The sequence below is a fragment of the Coffea eugenioides genome, chromosome 7 (genome assembly GCF_003713205.1).
Source record: "Coffea eugenioides isolate CCC68of chromosome 7, Ceug_1.0, whole genome shotgun sequence".
Taxonomy (NCBI): Eukaryota; Viridiplantae; Streptophyta; class Magnoliopsida; order Gentianales; family Rubiaceae; genus Coffea; species Coffea eugenioides.
The window spans coordinates 12,434,201-12,457,925 of record NC_040041.1 but is presented as its reverse complement, the minus strand read 5'-3'; the positions used below and the strand labels follow the sequence as shown (position 1 = coordinate 12,457,925).

At 33.3% G+C, this 23,725-nt stretch overlaps 1 protein-coding gene across 1 annotated transcript; it reads right to left on the bottom strand.

The window, feature by feature from the left end:
* Positions 1-14,118: 14,118 nt before the first annotated feature.
* Positions 14,119-23,623, bottom strand: LOC113776928. Its single transcript, XM_027321981.1, has 7 exons — positions 23,467-23,623; positions 18,691-19,080; positions 17,665-18,147; positions 17,425-17,574; positions 16,939-17,100; positions 15,153-15,625; positions 14,119-14,796 (listed from the first exon to the last, which is right to left on the bottom strand). The coding sequence occupies exons 1-7, from the start codon at positions 23,621-23,623 to the stop codon at positions 14,149-14,151; spliced, it is 2,463 nt and encodes an 820-aa protein (XP_027177782.1). The 3' UTR covers positions 14,119-14,148.
* Between the last annotated feature and the right edge of the window lie 102 nt (positions 23,624-23,725).

The window sequence follows — 23,725 nt, the reverse complement described above, 5'->3', positions numbered from 1 at the left end:
TCATTTTTCATAACAAGCAGCCTATTATTTTTTTCCACAATAGTCCTTGCCAGCTTTGTTACACCACTGATTGCAGCAAGAGTAAGAGCTGTGGATCCATATTCATTAACAACTTCCAAGTCTTCTGGTGCCATTCTCTGCAATAACTCCTTTGCAATCTTCATGCGTCCATGCTGAATAGCAATGTGAAGTGCAGTTTCTTTATGTGATGAAACTATTGCCCTAACAGCGAGTGGATCTTGATCAAGTAGATGTTTTGTGTGACGAAAATAACCTATCGCGATTGCTTTGTACAATTGCTCATAATGAAGGTGCTCTTTCGGTCCTGTAAACATTAGAATTTGTTTCATTTAATATCTCGAACATGGTCACATATAATAATGAGCTCATACAAGGCACACGTGAAATTTTGATGAGGAGCATAAAAAATTGAGGAAGTAAAGAACAAAATCAGAAAATCTTTGAAATAATTTTTGGTATGAAGGTGACATTTTACTAATCTATTAGTGGAATATGTACTCTTTAGGAGCAAGTTTATAACTATCATAGGCTGGAGAATAATTTTCCCTCTGGTTCAGAGTAGGCACTGCAACAATATTGTTATTGGATATTGAGCAATGATTAAATGACACAGTCCATACTGTGGAGGATATGCTGCAGGGCCTCTTTTGGCAATTTAGCTAGGACTCCCAACCCCCAAGTCTCCATAATTATTTGGTGCAACAGAGCTTGAATAGATGAATTGGGGCTCTATTTGAAGTAATGTACACAAAAATCCCTGGTCAGGAATTGGTTGCTCAAAGAGCAAAAGAAAAAAAAAGGAATGGACCAAGAGCAAAAACAGACAAAAATCTGAAATTGCTAAATAATATTTTCTGCTCCTAACACCCCATTACTCAAGTTACTTATCAAATGACCACATAAAGTACTTAAATTTTTCCAAGAGAGAAAACCTCATCAGTTTTTTTTTTTTTTTTTTTTTTTTTTTAATCAAACGATAACATTTTATAGATAATGGATAATAAACACTTGAAAATACAAGAGTTAATTACAAAAAGGGGTAACTATCCCCATATCTTTCCTAGCAAGAACAGTTAACCATGTTGGATAAGAAGCTTGCCAGTCAATGGTATTAACCACCTTGGTTGCAAATTGAGCCATTGCATGACTGCAACCATTCGCACTTCTGGGAACAAAAGAAAAGATACAGCTGTCAAAGCTAGTCTTTAGGGCCTCAATGTCTTCAAGGATTGTTTGTAGCTTACAATCCTGAACATTGCCCGCATTGATCGAGCTCACAACATTTCTGCAGTCTGACTGGACTTCTATCTTTGTCCATCCTGCAGCTTGAGCCATTTCCAGCGCACTTCGGATTGCTAAAGATTCCTCCGTGGCAGCTTCCCCTTTTTTCCTTCTACTAATCCCTCGGGCTTTCACTAGATCTCCTCGCCAGTTCCGTGCAACAATTCCCAATCCTGTCCTGACCATTTTTGCTGAGATTGCTGCGTCCGTATTAATTCTCACTACTCCCTCCATTGGTGGCTCCCAATTATGCTGACTCAGTCTTTGCTGCTCTGTTGATTCGAAACCGCGGGATTGAGAGCCAGTTGCCTCTTCAAATTCGATCCACTCTTGCTGGGCTTTGTCAATTATCACTTTTGCGTCCTCATTCACCAGCTGGAATACTCTCTTGTTTCTCGCCTTCCAGAGCTGCCAAAGTATATTTACTGTGAGCTTGATGCGATCCATTCCTTGGGCACCCTTAGCCGATTCCATCACAGCATCCCACCACCTCCACATATTGCATTGAAGCTCAGCTATCCCTTCCCAACTCACCGGAGCTAGCCTCCAAGCCATTTGAGCTGTTGGACAAAAAAAGAAAACATGTTCAATGGTCTCCGTAGCCTCACCACAACATTGGCACTGATTGCTTCCTTTCCCAACTCTTTGGTAGAGAGCTTCATTAGTAGCCAGCCCATTTTACAAACACCTCCATAAAAAATGCTTGAGCTTCATTTTGATATTTAAGCCCCACAATCTTTTCCACACCGTGTGCTTCCTAATTGCCCAACTAGTCTCTGAGTCAGGTGCAATTCTGTGGTTCATTATCTCCCTTCCCCCTTTGGCAACAACGTAGCCTGTTCTGACTGTATAAGCACCAGATTTGCTATGCAACCAATACAATCTGTCTTTCCTTTCATATAGACTAAGAGGGATGTTAGTTATGAGATCCACATCATCTATATTAAACCAGCGATGCAGTGTATCAGTCTTCCACCTCCCCTCCTCTATTAGTTCATGGACACACTCAAGTTGACACCCTGCTGGTTTAACCGTAGTTAGTTTCCCATGGCGCGATCCAGCTACCCATCTGTCTTCCCAGATTTTAATAGACCTTCCATCTCCTACCCTCTTGTATAGGCCCTGATTAGAGGTGTCAAAATGGGTGATTTGGGCGGGTTTGGGTTGGGTAAAATGGGTAATGGGTATAAGTGAGTCAACCCATTTATATCCATTTAATTAAATGGGTATAAATGGGTAAGTCAAAAAATGAATTGGGTAACCCAATTACCCATTTATAACCCATTTATTTTAATTTTTTGTAAATTCATTTTTGCAAACTAAGTTATCAATTTATACCGCTCTTTGTACCCATCATTAGTTTTAAATATTTACTTATAATGTTCAATAAGCCTAATTACCAAATTTTTTTCATTTATACTCTATTTCACAAAATTACATATTATTTAATAATTGAATAATAAGAATATAAAATTTTGAACTAAGTACTATAAAAGTTAATATAAAAATTTAATCCAAAAATTTTTAACCCCTAACATTTTTTCCATATATAAATTTAAAATTTCATTTTAGAAAGATAAGAAAAGAGGCTCAAATTTATCATAAATTGGTAATGTCGAAAAATGAGCAAGTTAACAAACTAAGAGAAAACAAAATAATAAAATAAAACCAACAAATAATAATAATAATGAAACAAAAGTAGTTAACATAATGACAAAATGAAAAATTTGAAAAAAAAAATGGATGGGGGAAAAGAAGAGATTTAGGGGAAGAGAATTTTAAATGGGTTAATTGGGTTTGATGGGTTACCCAATAATACCCATTTATTAAATGGGTATTATTGGGTTAATAAATGGGTATTATTGGGTAATCTATTTATACCCATATATAAAAATTTAAGATACCCATACCCATCTATTCATGGGCGGGTATGGGTAAATTTAGTTAAGTGGGTTGATTTGCCACCTCTAGCCCTGATGAAGCAGCTCACCTCCCTTGTGCAGACTTTTCCAGCACCAAGATGCTGTGCTCGGGGGCTTTTGAACAAACCAGTCATTCTTCTTCATGTATTTAGCTTTCAAGACCTTGCTTACTAACAAATTCGGATTTGTAACAACCCTCCAAGTTTGTTTTGCAAGCAAGGCAACATTGAAAGCTTCTAAGTCTCTAAAGCCCAAACCCCCTTTCCCTTTAACTTCAGAAAGTTTACTCCACCTCACCCAATGAACTTTGTTCTCTAAACCACCCCCACCCCACCAGAATCTGGCGATAGTTGCACTAATACCTTTGCACAAGCCTTTAGGGAGCTTAAAACAAGACATAATATAGGTAGGCATTGCCATGATGACAGATTTAATAAGAATCTCCTTACCCCCTTGACTAAGCACTTTATGTTTCCAACCTTGGAGTTTATTAATGATGGTACTTTTCAGGAAACCAAACACCTGATTCTTAGCTCTCCCAATGGTCATGGGTAAACCTAAATATTTCCCACTAGAGGCTTCCCTCATATTGCCCAAAACCTCCCTAATCTCACCGCGAAACCTGTTGGGGGTATTTTTAGTAAAGAACATGGCAGATTTATCAAAATTTACTACCTGTCCCGTGGGAGAAAACCTCATCAGTTAACTTCTAAATTATATGTCAAAAATAGACATTTTATGGGCAACATGATAGAGAGTTACCTTCATTATCAACTTCAAGATTGTCGGGCTTTAGTTTTTCATCCAACTGCTTCCATGCAACTTGGGCAAAATTGTGAGCTTTTAATTTAACATATGTGCGTGGTCCGCATGAAAGTTGGATGGCATGTAAGGCCAATGCATTCTTCTTCTGCCATTCCTCGTGTTCCTGTTTCTTATCTTCTCCGTAATCTTGACTCTCATCTTTTATAGGATCCTGCTCCTTACCAGAAACAACACCCCAAAGGCCATGCCCGACCAAATAATGTTTCAAGCATCCTTTCCATGCCTCATAGTTCTCCTCAGTGAGATCCTCGGGAACAATTCCAATTGCACCTCTACTAATCCCATCAGCTCCTGCCAAAATCCAAAACATAAAAAAGAGGATGCACAATTCAACTTAAACATTATTACTGAAAGTTACAAAAGAACATGGAGAATAAATAAGTTCATCCACATTAGTCAAAAGGCAGCAAGAACGTTTATCCCTGTAGCTTCAAGTCCGTCAAATTACAGAACAATGTAGGTTATTTAGAGGCTTTATTAGAAGGGCTAAAAATATGATCTTTCAAGGGAAACAAGTTTCCATGCACAATGTTGTGTCATTTTACAATAGATGGTATGATTAGATTTTTTCATCCAATTGATGAGTCAAAGATTGAGAAAAATATTAGCTCAGTTGAATGTAGATGTCCAATATATTAATCAGTGTTGCACCATTCAAAATGCCTAATTCTTTATCAGAGAAAGAAAACACTCCAAAAAAAGGTCTACTATAAATTTACCAATCTTGGAAAGAAGGGTATGATTCTGTGTTGGAAGTTAGAACAATAATCACAAAACACAAAAAAGCAGCTTAGAAAATAAAAAAGTAGTTAATTGAGAAGCTTACCTAGCTACCATAACTTGGGATTCAGAAAGCAAGCAGGAAATTAAAGCTAAAACCCCACAACCAGTAATCAAAGAATTGTCCATTTACACTCCTTGTGCTCTGGATTTGAGTGGAAAACAAACCAAAACACACTCAAAAAACGTACATGCTGCAATAGTGGGATTGGTTATTTGATTTTAGTGTGAGGATTTAGGGGCATTTTTCTTCCAGAAATGCCTCCCAAATGAACGTTATCTATCTATGAAAATGTTAAAAATAGATTTAGTAGCCAAATCTATTTTTAGGCTTTTTATAAATGGTAAACATTCATATGGAGGCAGTTTCGAAAGAAAAACATAACTAAGACCTCACATTACTAGAATCAAGTAATGTGATGCACTGTAGGAGCAATTATAGTGAAATCTCCATTGGCGGAGTATGTTTCTATTTGACTTCCACTTGAATCCAAAGCACAAGGGGTGTAAGTAGATATTTTTGAATCATAAGGGATGTATTTTAAAAAGCGCTTAACTACAAGGGGTGTATAAGAAAATTACCTTTAAAGAACTTCATTTTGTTTTTTCTTGTCTTTCCTACCTATTAAAATAAGACATTCCATAGGAAAGTTTTAAAATATTAACTTTCATGTTTGTATACATTGATGATTTTACTAAATAATTCAAATACTTCTAAAAAATATTTGCTTCCTTTTAAACTTAAACGATAACACATTCAAATGCAAAAAAGAAATATGATCAAGTTAATTTAAATATACTATATGTTCTTCATATTCTAAAGGAATGTTTAATTCAGAATTTAATTTCAACATAAGTGACCAAATGATACATCTCATTATCATTCTCCATGCTTTTTTTTTCATTAGACATTCTAGTACATATTTAACAAAATTTTGATCTAATTCACATCTCATTTCATTCTAAAACATCAATACCAGTATTTAGAACTTAAGGAAATATAATGATTCAAATGTTTATAGTTTGGGATTGCAATTGTTAAAGCTAGTAAAAGTAAGTACAAATATCAACTACTTATAGGAATGTTTTAAAAACGTGTAAATTTCACATATGCCCCCTTGTGATTAAACTCTTTTTAAGATGCACCTCTTATAGTTATAAAATGTCCATTTACACTCCTTGTGCTCTAGATTTAAGTGAAAAACAAACAAAAATGCACTCAATTAATGGAGAATTGAACATACATGCTCCAATAGTGTGATTGGTTACTTGATTTTAGTGCGAGGATTTAGTGACGTTTTTCTTCCAGAAATGCTCCCCAAATGAACGTTTTTTTGTCTACAAAGATGTTAAAAATAAATTTAGTAGCCAAATCTATTTTTAGGCTCTTTATAAATGGTAAACATTCTTTGGAGGCATTTTCAAAAGAAAAACATACCTAAGACCTCACATTACTAGAATCAAGTAATCTGTTACACTATAGGAGCACGTATAGTGAAATCTCCATTAATGGAGTATGTTTCTATTTCACTTCCACTTGAATCCAAAGCACAAGGGGTGTAAGTGGATATGTTTGAACTATAAGGAATGTATTTTAAAAAAATGTTTAACTACTGGGGGTGTATAAGAAATTTACCTTTGAAAAACTTCATTTGTTTTTTCTTGTCTTTCCTACCTATTAAAATAAGACATTTCAATAGGAAAGTTTTAAAATATTAACTTTCATCTTTTTATACACTGACAATTTTATTAAACAATTAAAATGCTTCTAAAAAATATCTGCTTCATTTTAAACTTAAATGGTAGCACATTCAAATGAAAAAAGGAAAAAGAAAAGAAAATAAGATCAACTTAATTTAAATATAGTATATATTCTTCATATTCTAAAGGAATGTTTAATTGAGAATTAATTATCAACATAAGTGAACAAATGATACATCTCATCATCAATTAATAATTCATCGAGCAAAACAACAAATGCATACCTTATGCCAATTTTGAAACCAACTATGCAATAGAGAAAAAGCATATGCATAATTAGTGGCATGAAAATATGCAATGAAGACAAAAAAATGAAGTTTAATAAATTTTCCATGCATTTTTTCATTAGAAATTCTAGTACATATCTAACAAAATTTTGATCCAATTCACATCTCATTTCATTCTAAAACATCAATACCAATATTTAGAACTTAAGGAACTATAACGATTCGAAGTTCAAATATTGGAGACCCAAAGTGTAAACTCAAAACTGTTGACTGACGCCAATTTACTTTTGACAATCAACCATTGTTGAATTTCTATTAATTGTCCAAAATATGCCCATATATAGCAGCTTTTGGGACTACATTTTAATTGTTTCAAATATTGGGAACTAGTTTAGTACATAGGGCAAACATAAGAGACCAAACTTGCATCTCTTACTTTTCTCAATTAACCTCAATTTGACCTACATCACTTTAGAATGTTGTTTAGGCTTTCAGTAAGAGCTAAGAAGTCATTTTTGACCTATGTGAAAATAACCTTGACCTCTTTTGCTTTAAAATTCAAATCCGTCTTTCCTAACCTTTTTTACAAAGCAATTGTTTTAGAATTCCTGTCTTGTCCCCTATGTGCCTATATTTGAACCAATTTTGTTTTGTTTAAAAGCACTGGGGATGAGAGCCTACAAGAATTGTGGGGTCAATCAAAAAATAAGGGCAAGATACACTTTACCCTCCTATGGTTTGCGGATTTTTCACATAATTTCCTATAATTTCAAAAATTATATATAACCTCTCATAATTTTGATTAAAGTGTCAAATCAATGGAAATGATCATTTGGAACAGAATCCATAAAAATGTTGAAATTACCCTTGTTTAAAAATAAAAATGACTGAAGTGATCAAAATATATAAACATAATATGTATGATACTCTAACCTTGTATGATTTTATATTTTACCATATAACCTCTTTATGGTGTAGTGCTTTATATAACCCCTTCGGTGACTAATAAATAATTTTCAACTTTATATACGGGTACTTTTGACATTTTAGTTGACTTTATTATGGAATGCAAATTTTGTTATTTTGATATTTTAATCCAAATCATGGGGGATTTATGTATAATTTTTGAAAACATATGGAGGTTATGTTACAAAGCACTAAATCACTGGGGGCTAAAGTGTATTTTACCCAAAAAAAAATAAAGGGCATATGTTATGAGCTAGATATCCGAGTGTAACTTGTGGAGATAATGGTTCTTTATTAGACCATACAAGACATTTTGACATGACCTAGGGCAAAATTATAGAAAGTGGAGAAAATATGAGAAATGAAGGTGATACATTGACGCAATTGGAATTTGGAGAAGCAAATTGAGTTTGGAGCAGTTTCAAAACCTAGACAGGATAAAAGGGAAAATGCCGGTTTTCATCCCCAAACTTTGGGATAAGGACACATTTCATCCCCCAACTTTTGGGAACGACACATTTGATGTCTGAATTAATAATTTTTGACCAATGTCATCCTCAAACGGCAATTTAGCCAATTTTTAACGGAACTAATCACGTGAAAATCATATGACCGTTAAGTAAAATTAAATCACATTTTTAACAAAACCTGCCAGTTTCCTGCATGCAATCAGTCAACTTTTGGCAATTTTGACTAAGCATCCATCCAAATACTTGCGTCCCGTACGTAAGGGGGGAAAAAAGCTAAAAATAAGGATAAAATGAAAAATAGGCAAGAAAAGAAATAATCAGCATGAAAAATGAAAAGGGATAATTTCACAAACATCCCTTGAGATTTTTAATAGTTACAAAAAGCTCCTCTCAAAATTTAAAAATTACATATACTTTGCATACTTTTACTATTTATATAAGAGCAAATTATTTGAGCAGCCATTGAACTATTTGAATAGTAAAAATTTGGCACTTCAATTATTCATAACATATTTTTACCCATTGAACTATTAAAAGTATAAACTTTGAGTTATTCATAACATATTTTTACCCATTGAACTAGTATGTTTTGTATTTAACATAAATTAAATATGTGAAAGTTAAAAAAAAATAATAAATTGCCCATAACATACCAGATTTTTATGGGAAACTGGCAGGTTTTGTAGTATGTTTTGTACCAGCTCTTTATGGGAAACATACTAACTCTTTATAGGAAAAATTGGTTAAATAGCGCTCAAAGGAAAACTAGTATGTTTTGTATTTAATATAAATTAAATATGTGAAAGTTAAAAAAAAATAATAAATTGCCCATAACATACCAGCTCTTTATGGGAAACATACCAGCTCTTTATAGGAAAATTGGTTAAATAGCGCCCAAAGGAAAACTAGTATGTTTTGTATTTAACATAAATTAAATATGTGAAAGTTAAAAAAAATAATAAATTGCCCATAACATACCAGCTCTTTATGGGAAACTGGCAGGTTTTGTTAAAAATGTGATTTAAGTTTACTTAACGGTCATGTGATTTTCACGTGACCATTCCGTTAAAAATTGGCTAAATTGCCGTTTGAGGATGACATTGGTCAAAAATTATTAATTCAGACATCAAATGTGTCGTGCCCAAAAGTTAAGGGACGAAATGTGTCTTTACCCCAAAGTTTGGGAATGAAAACCGGCATTTTCCCCAGGATAAAACGAAGTCAAGTATTCCAATATCATTCACTCTTTGGTAACTTTAAAAAGGAAAAAACAAAAACAGAACAAAACAAAAAAGATTCAGAACTATTTGAAAATAAATAAATAATATTATCCTAGAAAAGAGTCAAGAAAATGAAAAGGCAAGCTTTGTAGTGCTTATCATCTTGATTGTTTACAAAGAACTGAAAAATTCACCTGTTGCCTTATATATGTAAAATTAACATTCTTAATTTGACATTTTGGATAGAGGAGGTGATATCCTTCAATAAGGACTTGCCAAGAAGAAAAGTCAAAAAATTCTGAGTTAAATTTGAAGAAAAAAAGAAAAATATATTATAAGGGTATTCAACACATGCTATGGTAAAAGGAACTCGAGGTCCTAAAATTAGCTTAGTTGGTAAGAACAATAATCAGGTAAATCAGAAGTCACTCAATTAACTTAGGGTACATTTGATAAAATTGAAGTCTGAAAATTGAAGTTTGAAATTCAAAATCTGAAATCTAAATTTTATTAAATTATTAAATTGTTAAGTATTAAATCTAATACACTTGAATACATATATGATATAACATTCAGTGATAAATGAATAGCTTATAACTTAATTTTAGGAGCAAATTTTGCCTAGAAAACTCAGTGCCATTTAATTAATTCAAACATTTAATTTTTTGTTAGCCAATGGTCTAAATATGTTAAGATCCGATTTTATTAATTTTAAGTGTTGAATTGGGTTATCAAATAGGGCCTAGTCTTCCATTGTTCAGGTCCTTCTCTTTTCTAAGGCTTAAAGTCCCTCCAATGCCCCAAAAAAAAATGATAATGAACTCATGAAATAATAGCAAAGGCTATTAACTATATATTATTACTAGTTTTTTTGGCTTCCTAGGCAGATAAAATTTTCTATAGAAATTTTTAACGTTGGAAAAATTTAATAAATGAAACTTAAAAATGTTTACAATTAGGAGGACATGTAGGGATTCCACCAGATGCTGTAGTTTACCTTGAGATGTTACAAAAGGAATAGAAAGGCAAAAGTGACTCTCGGCCACTCTATATATTTCCTCTGAAATCACAGTTTTAGGGAAAGAATTGCTGGAGGCTGTTGGCATTTGACACCTCCGCTGATGCTGTCGAGTTGCAGGTCGGCATGTATAATTTAGGGTTAATTTCACTTTGTACTCTTCAATTACACTTAAATTTTCACTTAAATTTTTAAATTTTTAAACGAGACATTTTAGTTCTCAGAGTATGAAATTTGTCCCATTTGAGTAAAATCTATCTCATTCAAAATAGCCTCAAAGTCTAGGACAATGGTATCATGCGATAAACTGCCTCTCCGTCATCTTTGGAAGATTGTTCTTCATGACTTTACATGATGTTATATTGATCTGTCGATTGATTTGTAATGAGACTTTTATTTGCACGACGTAGGACAAACTTTTCATACAAGAGCAAAATCATAAATGCGATGATCTGGCATTAGAGAGAGAGAGAGAGGGGGGGAGGGGGAGGAAGGGAGGAGTGGATTTGATTGGGAGGTTCAAAAAAAGAAAATGTAAATGAAAAGTCTTGGATTCAAACCCATCGATTTATACTAAAAAAATAATAATAATAAATGAGATGATGTGAAATCATTTTTGGAAGTAAAATCTGAAAATAACAAGTTACTCTTCCTTTCTTGTTACTTGTTTGCTTCTCGTAAAATTCGAGAAAGATGACCTATAGTCATTGCTTGTTGTCTCTGGAAACATGAAAGAAAGAAGAAACACCTAAGATTTTCAGCTTTTTCTCGGTATAACGTGGTTTGACCTCCTCATCGAAAGTACGGTAAACAATTATTGATAAGAAATAGGGTGACAATTCTCGACATGCCTGTAAACATGACTCAAACCTAATATGAAATTAGTGGGTATGAGTTTATACTTCACGGGTTTGAATCAAATTCATGTCAGATTCGAATGACCCGCTAAGCAAATAGGTCGAATTCGCGTAAACCTATGAATTGATCCGTTTGACCCGTCTGATCCGTTTAATATATAATTTTATAGTTTAATTAATAAATTAGAGGCATAAAGTAAATAAACAGAAAACTAATTAAGATTATAAATTAGTATTACGAGAATGGAATCATGAATGTTATGCGAAAATAAGGTATTTTATTTGTGAAAGTATCGTACTTTTGTTTGCAATTTTGTATATTCTTATGGAAACTGCATTATAAAAAAAAATCCATCATACTACCAAAATGAGAAGGTTAAAAAAAAAAAGAAAATTATGCAAACAGGTTATTTAGGTCAAGTTTGGGTAACCCGCGAAATTAACGAGTCAGGTTCGGCTTAAGAAAGCTGACTCATTTAAATTTCAAGTCGAATTCAGATTGACGTGTTGGCCAAGATACCTTAGTCTCAACCTATGACCCGAACCGATTGCCACCCCTAATAGGGAACATTGAAATGATTTAGGACTTCACTAAATTATTTTAAATCAAAAAAGTGAAGGGTTATCAATTAATTAAAGAGAACACCGTAATCACTTTGGATTTTGTCGAGTTATTTCTGTTATCAAATAAGTGAAAGATATTTTAGATATTACCCCAAAAAAATACGATTATAATACCTACAGCTATATCATTTACTCATATCAAGAACACTATGTTAAATTTCATTCAAAATTTATCCTCATAGCACAACCGACAATGATGCTGAGGAATCCCATCTTAGCTGCATTTGCTAACACTATAATCTATCTGTCTATATATCTATCTGTTATCTATTACCCTATAGAAAGTATCACCAGTCTTTATGTGTAAGAATGTAAGCAAAAATTGTTCTTAATTTTTGTGATACCAAAATTGCCCTTAGCACCAACAAATAGACAAATGGCGTTACATTTTCATAATAATTAATAAGAATTATGCTAACAGTTACAAAGAAACATTTCTTGAGTTGTGGTGAATTAAACCGAAAAAAATAAGTTCATTGCATTTCATCAATAATTAATATTAATTATGCAAATAGTTACAAGAATAAAAAAAATCTTTTGAGTTATGATGAATTAAATCGAAAAAAGAACAAATCTTATTTATAAATTATAAAAATATGGTGAATCTTAGTGCTTAATAGTGTTAGTAAAAAGTGGTATTAGTTTTTGTGATACCAAAATTATACTCCTCTCTAATAAATGGACAAATTGTATTGCATTTCACTAATAAATAATATAAAAGATGCTAGCAATTATAAAAATCAAAGATTCCTTACTTTTTTATTTACCCAAAAAAAGAAGAACAAATTTTGTTTACAAAATACCTAAGTTTAAAAAGTACTTCAAAGATAAAACAAAATATAATATTTTGGTACTATGAGTCTCTTAAAAAATACCATGAGTCTTTTTGTTTTCTGGACACAAGTAAATTAAGTATTAAGAGTACCTTTTTAGTATACGTGTATCAGTATTGAGTTAGAAATTTTAACACAAAATATAATAGGAGATAGAATACAATGCTAGGCAAAGAGTTTTATGTTGGTAATTTATTTATTTAAATTGCAACAAAAATTAAATTTTAATGAACTTTATCAATGGTATTCTTGTAACAACCGGCAGCATTAAACTATAATTAATGAATATTGTGTACATTAATGTCAATCGTAATAATAGTTACAAAAGTAAAACATCCCTTTAAGTTAGGGAGAACTAAACAAAAAAAATGTATTTTTTTTTCTATAAAATATCCAATTTCAAAGAGTACTTCAAAGGTGAATAAAATATATTCAAGTTCAATATGACTATTATATAATAAATAATCTTAGCGGCTTACAATCTTTAATCGTATGAAATCTGTAATCATAAAGTATATCATCAATGAGAAATACAAATAAGTTTCACCAAATCGAAACATTTCTCTTCAAAGTTAAGTTATCTAAACTCGAACAATGAAATTTCAATATATTTAATACTATTATAATTAAAATAACGCAATAGATCATTTTACAATCCACTATTAGCGAAATAAAAATAATTAGAAAAACTCATTAAAGCTAACAAAAAATTCATAGAATGACTTAAAGGAGAATAATAAATTATTCAAAAAGTTAAAAATTTTAACTAAAAAGACAAAAAAGAGAACATTTAGGTTATCCAAATTTAATAGAAAAGCAAAAATATTGATACTATTACAAAATAAAAAAAAATGCTCTGGAGACAAAGAATGCTTTATTACTTGTGCAATTGTGTTGGTTACTTAAAAGAGAACTTTTTTTTTTTTTGTCTCAATTACATTTATTCCTTCAAAACAAGTGATTTTCTAAAATTTTAAGAAAAAAATCTAAAAGTATCATATTCGCGTGCAAAGCGTGCACATGATCCATTACTAGTGAGTAAGACAACCCGGCAAAGCCAATTAAAATAGTGTCAACGCTAAATATTAGGCAGTAGTATTTGATGTGGCAAACAATCAAAAGCAAACCATAGGCATGATTTATTGATAGCTCAAGGAATCCACAGAATCAAAGGAATCTGTAGAATTCCAGCACAAGCTGGAAACAAAACAAAAGAGTCAAAACAACTAGATGTTGCCTACAAGATCTATTTAAAACATTACACTGAAGGATTATTTGCTTAAAAAACAACTTCTTGAAGCAAACTACTGGAAGTGAAATACAGATACGCAGCAGAATGGAGATCAGATGCTGGTAGTAGTGTCGGTTTCAAAACTATAGAGCTTCTTTTTAGGTTTTTCGAAGATGCCATGTCCGTAAGTGCGACTGATCATCTCAACCAGAAGAGGGAATTGCAACAATGAGTAAAGAGCTATTGGAATAACAGAGAAAACTATGATTGGGTAGGAAATCCAAGCTACTTGTTCGATCAGCATCAGATAGAGAGCAGTACCAAATGACGCCATCATGGTGACTATCGAGACGAACAAGCACGTGATTCCAAATATTAGCTTTGTGGGCAAGGACTTGAGAAAATCTCCTTCTGCATAACGTGCGGTGAGAATCCCCAAGAACATTAGAATTGATGTCGAAGAAGTGAACAGCGACAGTGCATTTGATGCCATAAAAATCAAAAATGCTTTTGATTGAGTTTCTAGCATGACAGGGAGCCCTGTTTTACTATCATTACCACCTGGAACTGTGAAAGCTGTTGTAAACATGACTGCAGCGATGAGAGTTCCCACAATCATACTTGATCCTGCCGTATTTTTCATCCATCTTTCTCCCTCCTTAGCCAACACCTTATGCTCTTCAGTAAAGAGTTCAGAAGGTGTTTTATTATAGGCATTACGTTGTTCCTTCATCCTTGGTTGTACAATACTCTCAACTTCCTGCAAACTAATTCACGTCAGGAAGAGTCTCTCACTAGGACAATACAAGTAAATAAAGAATCTTGCAGCTGTTATGTCTCTATTTCATGACGCAGTGACATGAGTTGCAACACAGAGATAGTTTGGCTCTCACGCAGTGACATGAGTTGCAACACAGAGATAGTTTGGCTCTCTTGGCTCTCTTTACGACACCTATAAATGCCGCTATTAGATGCCTGCCACAAGTACATTTGCAACATTGAAATTGTGCCACACACATTTTTTGCAGCATCATAAAAGCCAAAATTCTTGTAGTTTCATGAGACATGAAAATAAAAACATATGCCTACGAATTGACTTTGAATTAAATTGCTTACCTTAAACCATCGTATTTCCCTTTGCATTTGAAGAGCTGCTCCAGAAATCTTGTCAAGTTGAGACAATGGAGACAGCTTGGCTGCTAAATGTAGTAAATTGTTTCTGAAAAAATCATGCCTACGTGCTAGTATGCTCTTTCTTGTTCCCAAGGCATTTAAAAAGCTATAAATTTTCTCTTGGCGAAGCACAATTGCATATGAAAAAATTGTTCTGCCCGTTTCGTCTCTTTTATATATGATCCCGGTCTTATATTTGAAAATTTTATCAACGAACTCAATGATTCCTTGCTCAATCGCATCGTATAAAATTTTCATGATATCCATCTCTTCAAGGTCTTTCATGCTCAATGTCTCGATTTCCTTAAATATGAGGGTCAGGAGTTCAATGGCATCTTTATGAATCACTTTACTGTCATGACACAAACCGAGGCAACTTAATATGCTCCAACCGAGTCCACGCAAAACCTTCAATACTGCAAGAAAACAGATACACATAGGATGAATTAAATTAATGAGATGGCAAAATGTGAGATCAAAGGGAATAAAACAGAAGTCTAGCAGTTTATTAGTTGCACAACAGCGTAAGGGCATCTAAAGCATTGTCATCCTCGACTAAAGAGCCTCTTCACAACTACAACTAGTATTATAAGCCTCTTCACTACTAAAACTAGTATTATATGTCTTCAGAGATTGAAACTTGCATGCCTGCTTAGTGCATATGAAGTGTCAAATGAGTTGTACAGAAAAAAAGATGAGTTAAAAAAGTGGCATTATCACTTGATACTGACACTGTAAAAGAACAGAACTAGACAGACAAACTTGTGGACAGACATATGATAGGAATAATGCCTATTGGAATGTACAAAGAATGAAAAGCTCAGAGAAAGATGGTAAGGATAGGAGAGAGTTAACAACTGTTTATAAAACTTTACTAATTTCTTCCATTTTTTCTTCCTTCTCAAACCTTTTCTCAATTTCTTTTGTTTTCTTCTAAATCAAGGTGAAACTCATAAGAATCCGGATCAATCAAGTAAAGGAGAGCTAAGAACTACAGATTTGCCTACTTACCAAGGTAATTTTAGTGGCAGAGAACAATGGTTTTGCCTAAAAAAAGTGAAACCCATAAGAATCCTTAAGTTTAGCAGTCGTATTTATGCACACATGTGAATGAAAAATCCCTCGTTCTTATCCTTAAAAGGACACAATCTTTTATCTTTAATAATCTTCTATCTTTTTTTTTTCAAAAGAAAAAAACTGTTTTCTTCTTTTATTTTAACAATCTTTTATTCTTACTGGAAAAGGCTCCAAAATGTTGGATTCAATCCTATTAAACTTGAACTTTACTCTGGCTTCTCCCAATCATAGATAGCCCAATTCAAACACACAAAGGACTGTGAATGCCGCGGATCGGTCCGAGCTCAGCTGCATCGGCCCAAAAATTTGGCATTAAGTACCATTTAAAATTGATGATGTATACACTATCAGAATATAATATAAAAGATTAATACTATTTTATGGATCGTGCTGCAGTGATGACAAGTTATTGGATTTTAAGAAAATAAAAAAGAACTAAAATATGATATTTATAAACAAAAAATAGCAATATATTAAAAAGTCAAACAGAGAGTGGGATAGAATATCCGTTGCGAAATACAACGCACTCCATTTTGTCATCTAGCTACGGCAAATATTGAGAGAAAAAAGAAAAGCTAGGGAGGAGATTCCTAACCCAAAATGTTTTGCAACAGAAGGAATTTTGGAAGACGAAATTTGATATTTGACATACCAAAGCTAGTAATCTGTAGGCCTCGATTTCCTGTCAAATTCGTTTCACCATCACTAGAATGATGAATCTCAATGCTGTGGTCTCCAATCATGCTTGCTTTTGTCGTCTGATCATCTTTAGCAGAATCTGTTAGACTCCCACATGGAGAATGTCCCATTAGACCTGGGGCATAAATACAGAGTATAAGTAGCATTCTCCAACACTAGTACACAATTACTATATGCGGCAAGTTCGTATTCTTTTTATTGGAAGATTTTATACTGACATAACAATCAAAATTCAAATTTCATACTGATATGATGATTAAATTCGTAGAAAGTAAGAAAAAAAATGCACAATGGCTATTATTCTTGGATTGTTTTCCTTATCACTGAATTAGAGAGCATAATATTGTTCTTCATTATATACAAGTCAGTGATCATTATTAAAACATTTACCCTGGAATTTGATGTAAAAGTAAAGTAGAACTGGAAAAAGGACACTAACATGAATGGATCCATCTTTTCCAGAAAACAAGTTTGGTTCCACTAGGAAATGCAGATGGCTTGTGAGCCAGTAACTGGAGAGCATAGTCACCATTATGATCTGGGGTGACACCAAGTTTTGGATATTGTAGAAGTAGCATTGAAGCAACATCTGTAGCAATCAGAAAGGGGTTAGGGGCACATATATTGAAGAAGGGTTTGATGCAGATTGGTATATTGCCTCTTGCATCCACAATCTTACCATACATTTCTGCTGTTATCAGGGAATTAAGCAGTGTAGCACCATTCTTACCCTCCTCTGGGCGAAATAACTCTATTGGTGTCACCGAGTATAGATAATCAACCATATGCTTTTGACCATACAAAGCAGCCACTATGACAGGAAGCTGCCCATCGATAAGGTCACTCTCCTTGATAAGAAGCCCGTCATTTTTTTCCACGATTGTTTTTGCCAACCTTGTTACACCACGGATTGCAGCAAAAGTAAGAGCTGTGCATCCATTGTCATTAGCCATATTCAAGTCAGCTGGTTGCATTCTTCTCAACAGCTCCTTTGCAATTTTCATGTGTCCATTTAGAATGGCAAATTGAAGTGCAGTTCCTCTATGTGATGAAATTATGGCCCTAACAGCGCCTGGATCTCGATCAAGGAGACTTTTTGTGCCATCAAAATCGCCTGTTGCAATTGCTATGTACAAGGGCCTATAGCGAAGGTCTTTTGGTCCTGTAAACATTAGAATTTGTTTCGAATAATATCTCTAATATGGTCATCTATCATAATTAATGAGCTCGTAGAAGGCACAATAGAAATCTGAACGAGTATAAAAATTTCAAGAAGTCCAGAAAAAGAGCAATAATAGTGTCATTGGATATTAAGCAATGACTAAATGAAGATTCCAGATGTGGAAGATATATTCTAAGCTTTTGGAAAATTAGGCCTCCCAACTCTGAAGTCTCTGCCATTGTTTGGCACAGCAGAGCTAGATGAATTGGAGTTTTATTTGAAGCAACGTACAGAAAAATTCCCTAGTGAAGAATTGCTTGCTAAATGAGCAAAAGAAAACTAATCAAATGGAATAAGCAAAAAAATAAAGAAAACCTGCAATTGCTGAATCATAACTTTGCTCCGATACCACATGATTGAAAATACTTATCGAATGAACCATAGTGTTCTTAAAATTTGTCGAAGAGAGAAAACTTCTTCAATTCACTTCTAAAATTATATGTGAAACCTTAAACATTTCATAGCAACATGATCGAGAGTTACCTTCTTCTTCAACACGGCTGCTTTCATCTTCAGGATCACCTTTTGCAAATATTTTGTTGGGCTTTAGTTTTACCACCAAATGCTTCCATGCAACTTCCGCAGAAGTGTGAGCTTCCTTAAGTTTAACATATGTGCCTGTTCCACACGAAAGTTGGATGGCATGCAAGGCCAATGCATTCTTCTTCTTCCATTCCTCATGTTCTTGTTTCTTTTCTTCTCCATATTCTTGTCTCTCATCGTTTATAGGATCTTTCTCCCCTCCAGAAACAACACCCCAAAGGCCATGACCAACCAAATAATGCTCCAAGCATCTTTTCCATTCCTCATAGTTCTCCTCAGTGAGCTCCTCAGGAACAATTCCGATTGCTGCTCTACCAATTCTATCATCTCCTGCTTAGATACATAATCTTAAAGGATGCCAATGTCCAAGATATATCGGCGGGTGCACAATTTAATTAAAACACTTACCAGAACTTACAAAGAACATAGATAATAAACAAGTTTATTCCTATTAGTCAAAAAGCAACTAGAATTGGTCCCTTTAGCTTAAACTGTGTGTCAAATTGGAGGACATTAGAGCACTTTTAGAGGCTGTGTTAGAAGGGCTCAAAAAGGGCATTTCCACAGAAAGAAAACACATAAAAAGTGAGGTATACGAATTTGCTTTCGTAAGATGGTATGGTTATCTGTTCGAACAATAATCAGAAAACGCTAGACGCAGCTTTGAAAATGCAAAATTAGACCTACCCCAAAACCAAAAAAAAAAAAGAAAGAAATGCAAAATTAGGTCATTGTTCAGAAGCATACCAACCAAAGCTAGAGATCTTGAAACCAAGCGGTAAGATGAAATAACGAACCAGTAACAAATTTCCTTTCAATTCGTCAAGAAATAAATGAAGGCATTTGTCCTGAACTTCATTAACTGATTAAACAACCTCACAACCCCATCAGATTTCTTCCTTATTTTGGCCATTTGGAATTATGGACTACGGAAAAGTCAAGAAATACTGCAAGACTAATATACTAAAGTCCCAGTTACTGTTTGCAACAATGGATTCCAAGAAGAGCAGTGAGTTCAACTGATCGTCCTTTCAAGAATTAGCCTCAACTACTCATTTTGACTCTCCCGTGATTCTACATCTAATTAAGGAATGCATGGTGATATTTCACTGTAAATCAAACCGATGACTGATTTTGAAGGTGGCCATGCAGAGACATTGACGGCCTCACAATGTATGGTGCAGGCCCCCAAAATGTAGTTACAGACCCACGTCCCACTCCTCGCGGTACGGTTTAGGCAAAGCTTCATATTCCTATAGTTTTTTTTTTTTCATATTCCTATGGCTACCAAAAGGTTCTGTTTGTTTGGCGGAAAAGTGAAGTAAAATGAGGTAAAGAAAAAGGAACTTTATCACATGTTTGGTTAACAAAAGAGATTCCACGAACTCAACATTACAAGATTTTTTAAATGGGTGCCTATAATTTGTATTAAAAAAATTCTAATGGATGCATCAGGATAACTATTAAAACACCTAAATTACAACTTAACATAGTATATGAATACACATGTACATCAAATCGTTCAGAAATAAATATTAGGGAATAGATTGTTAAGAGCGAAATTGGCCATTTTAACAATGGAAAATTTAAGTCATAAGTAGAAAAGTCACTCAATTCAGAAATATGACTTTGCACCTCTTTGGCTGCTTACAATTCCAATGGAATGAAAAGAGGAAAAATAGAAAATAGGAAAAAAAAAAAAGAAAAAGAAAAACCAAATGGGGTAAATGGAAAACAGCATGACTTTTATGCTGATCATAAGTGAACAAAATATCACAATTGAGCACTTATATGTAGAATAAAATGAGGGAACCAAAAAAACATGTATTTCTTTGGTCTAACCTGAAACTTTCGTCATCCTTTGACCGTGACTTTTTGTAATTAATAGAGGAAGCGAAACCGTAATGGCGCCCTAAGCATTAATTAGCACCGGTATTTATAGAAGCACACATCAAGTGATTCTGATTAATGGGAATAGCATCTATATACAGTTTATACAACAAAGTGATTCTGATTAATTAATGGGAATAGCTTTTATATGCACTTTAATCAATTAGTGATTCTCATTAATGGGAATAGCATTTATATACAATTTTTGCATTTTTTCTTTCTTGTTATCTATCTTGTTTCTGATTAATGATATGATGTAACATAAATTAAAGTGGTTATTCGATACAACTGTGATATTCTATTCCCATGTGTTTCACACAATCAATGTAAATTGATTAACTTTTAGCTAATAAAATTCGAACGAGCTAGTCTTACTTTTTTCATTGTTATGATAAGTATTAGTATAATTATTCACAGCTGATTTTTCTTCATTTTATTATTCATATTATTATTGTTATGATCATTATTATAATTATTACTACTATATTATATTAGTATTGATTTTATTTTTAACTTGGGTTTTGGTGAGACTCAATGGATACCCTCTTATTTTACCATGAAAAGGAGAAGAAGTAGAGCAAATTTCATGGATTTCCAACCTAATCTTTACATACATTGAGAACTTGTAAAGACTTATATATATTATGTCCATGGAACCTCATTCGCAGATCTCCTATAATAAACCATTAAGAAAACAGAAGCCCTACAGTTCACGAATATCAAAAGGCTGGTTTACAACTTATCACATATTACTGATAACATGGAAGAAAAGTTTCACCAAAAAAAAAAAAAAAGAGTTAATGTTCAATTTTGTATTTATTAGGTAAATTGGCATTTATCCTTAAGACCATAGTCATTTCATCCACTCACATATTTACTTTTTAGAAGCACTTCTTATTTAATTCTCCTAAAAAACTAACAATTTTTCTTCTTTGAATGTCGCAAAAGTTTTTAACACATGCAGTATACAACTCTTCTCGAATTAAACGTAATCCATTACATTTTAGATTACATAGCCACATTAATCAAAGATAAAAGTACTAATAAATCTTAATAAACACACATGTTTTCTTGACCTCTGATGATATAAATTCGGCAAAGAATCCCTGAAAAAAAAAAAGCTTATCAGTTTTAGAATTAAAAGTCCAAAGTATTATTTGGACTCCATTTTTGTTGTCCTTGAATAGTCCATCAATTATTGGTCTTTTTGTCAAAAAAAAAAAAAAGAATATTCCATCGATTCCTTAAGAAAAAGAATACTGATAATGTCATATCCACAAATGCATGAAACAAACATCGAGCACCAATATATCTCTTTGGCTATGCTTTAGAACCAAATTCCAGACCAAATTAAATTGGTTAATTAGGAGCTAATCAACTCTCTCATGTCTATTTTATCCACAAAGCCATAGAGGTTGGCACAGCTGGTTTTCCCCATACTTTTCCAAATATGATTCGATATCACACTTAACAGTAGTAAATAAATTTTGATTTATATTAAGAGTAAACAGATAAAGGATCCTCTCTAATGACTTAGGAATTTACTAAGTTATTTGGAATCAAATAAGTGAAGGGTTATCGATTAATTAAAGGGAACTTTGTAATCACTTTGGACTTTGTCTAAGTAATTTTTTATCAAATAAAGGGTGGCAATTTTTTATACGATTTGAAAATATGATTCGAACCTAACACAAAATTAGTGGGTATGAATTTATTCTTCATGTGATCGAGTCAAAATCAGGTCCGACTCGATTAATCCGCAAAGCAAACAAGATTGACATATTTGACACGTCTAACCCATTTAACGTGTAAGTTTATAATTTAATAATAAATTGGAGGCATAAAGTAAATAAAAAGAAAACTAAACTAGGTTATAAATTAGTATTACGAGAACGGAATCATGAATATTATGCGAAAACAAGATATTTTATTTGTGAAAGCGTCGTAATTTTATTTTTGTTCATGATTTTTTTTTTTTTGTACAAAAAGGAAAACAAAAAAATTACTACAAGTCCCATATACAAAATTTAAGATTGGGCTGCAACTTTCCATATTTTTATGGAAACTCCATTATAGAAAAGTCCACCATACTACCAAGGTGAGAAGGCCAAAACAATGAATGTTAAACACATAGGTTATTGAGGTTAGGTTCGAATAACCTGTGAAATTAGCGAGTCATATTTGTGTTAACGTGTTGTTCATGATATTTGGGTCTCAACCCAACCAGCCAACCCGCAGCCCAACCTAATTGCCACCCCTAAAATAAGTGAAGGGTATCTTAGGCGTTACAAAGGAAAAACCACAATTATAATATGCACATTTATATCATTTACTCATATCAAGAACACTATATTAGATTTGATTTAAGATTCATCTTCACAGCACAACCAGCAAGGATACTGAGGAATTCCATCTTAGTTGCATTTGCTAACACTAAATAATGAGTAAGAGAACTCAGCAAATCCAATTAAAATATCAATACTACATATTAGGTAGTAATTGATGTGGCAAAAACAATCAAAAGCAATCCATAGGTATGATTTATTGATAGCTCAAGGAATCCATAGAATCAAAGGAATACGTAGAATTCCAGCGCAAACTGGGCACAAGCTGGAAACAAAACGAAAGAGCCAAAACAACTAGATGTTGCCTACAAGATCTATTTAAAGCATTACACTGAAGGATTATGTAAAAAGCAACTTCTTGAAGCAATCTACTGGAAGTGAAATACAGAATGTTATGATAAGCAGCAGAATGGAGATCAGATTGTAGTAGTAGTTCAGGTTTCAAAACTATCGAGTTTCTTTTTAGGTTTGTCGAAGATACCATGTCCGTAAGTGCGACCGATCATCTCAACCAGAAGGGGGAATTGCAACAATGAGTAAAGAGCTATTGGAATAACAGAGAAAGCTATGATTGGGTAGGAAATCCAAGCTACTTGTTCGATCAGCATCAGATATAGAGCAGTACCAAATGATGCCATCATGGTGACTATCGATACAAACAAGCATGTGATTCCAAATATTAGCTTTGTGGGCAAGGACTTGAGAAAATCTCCTTCTGCATAACGTGCAGTGAGAATCCC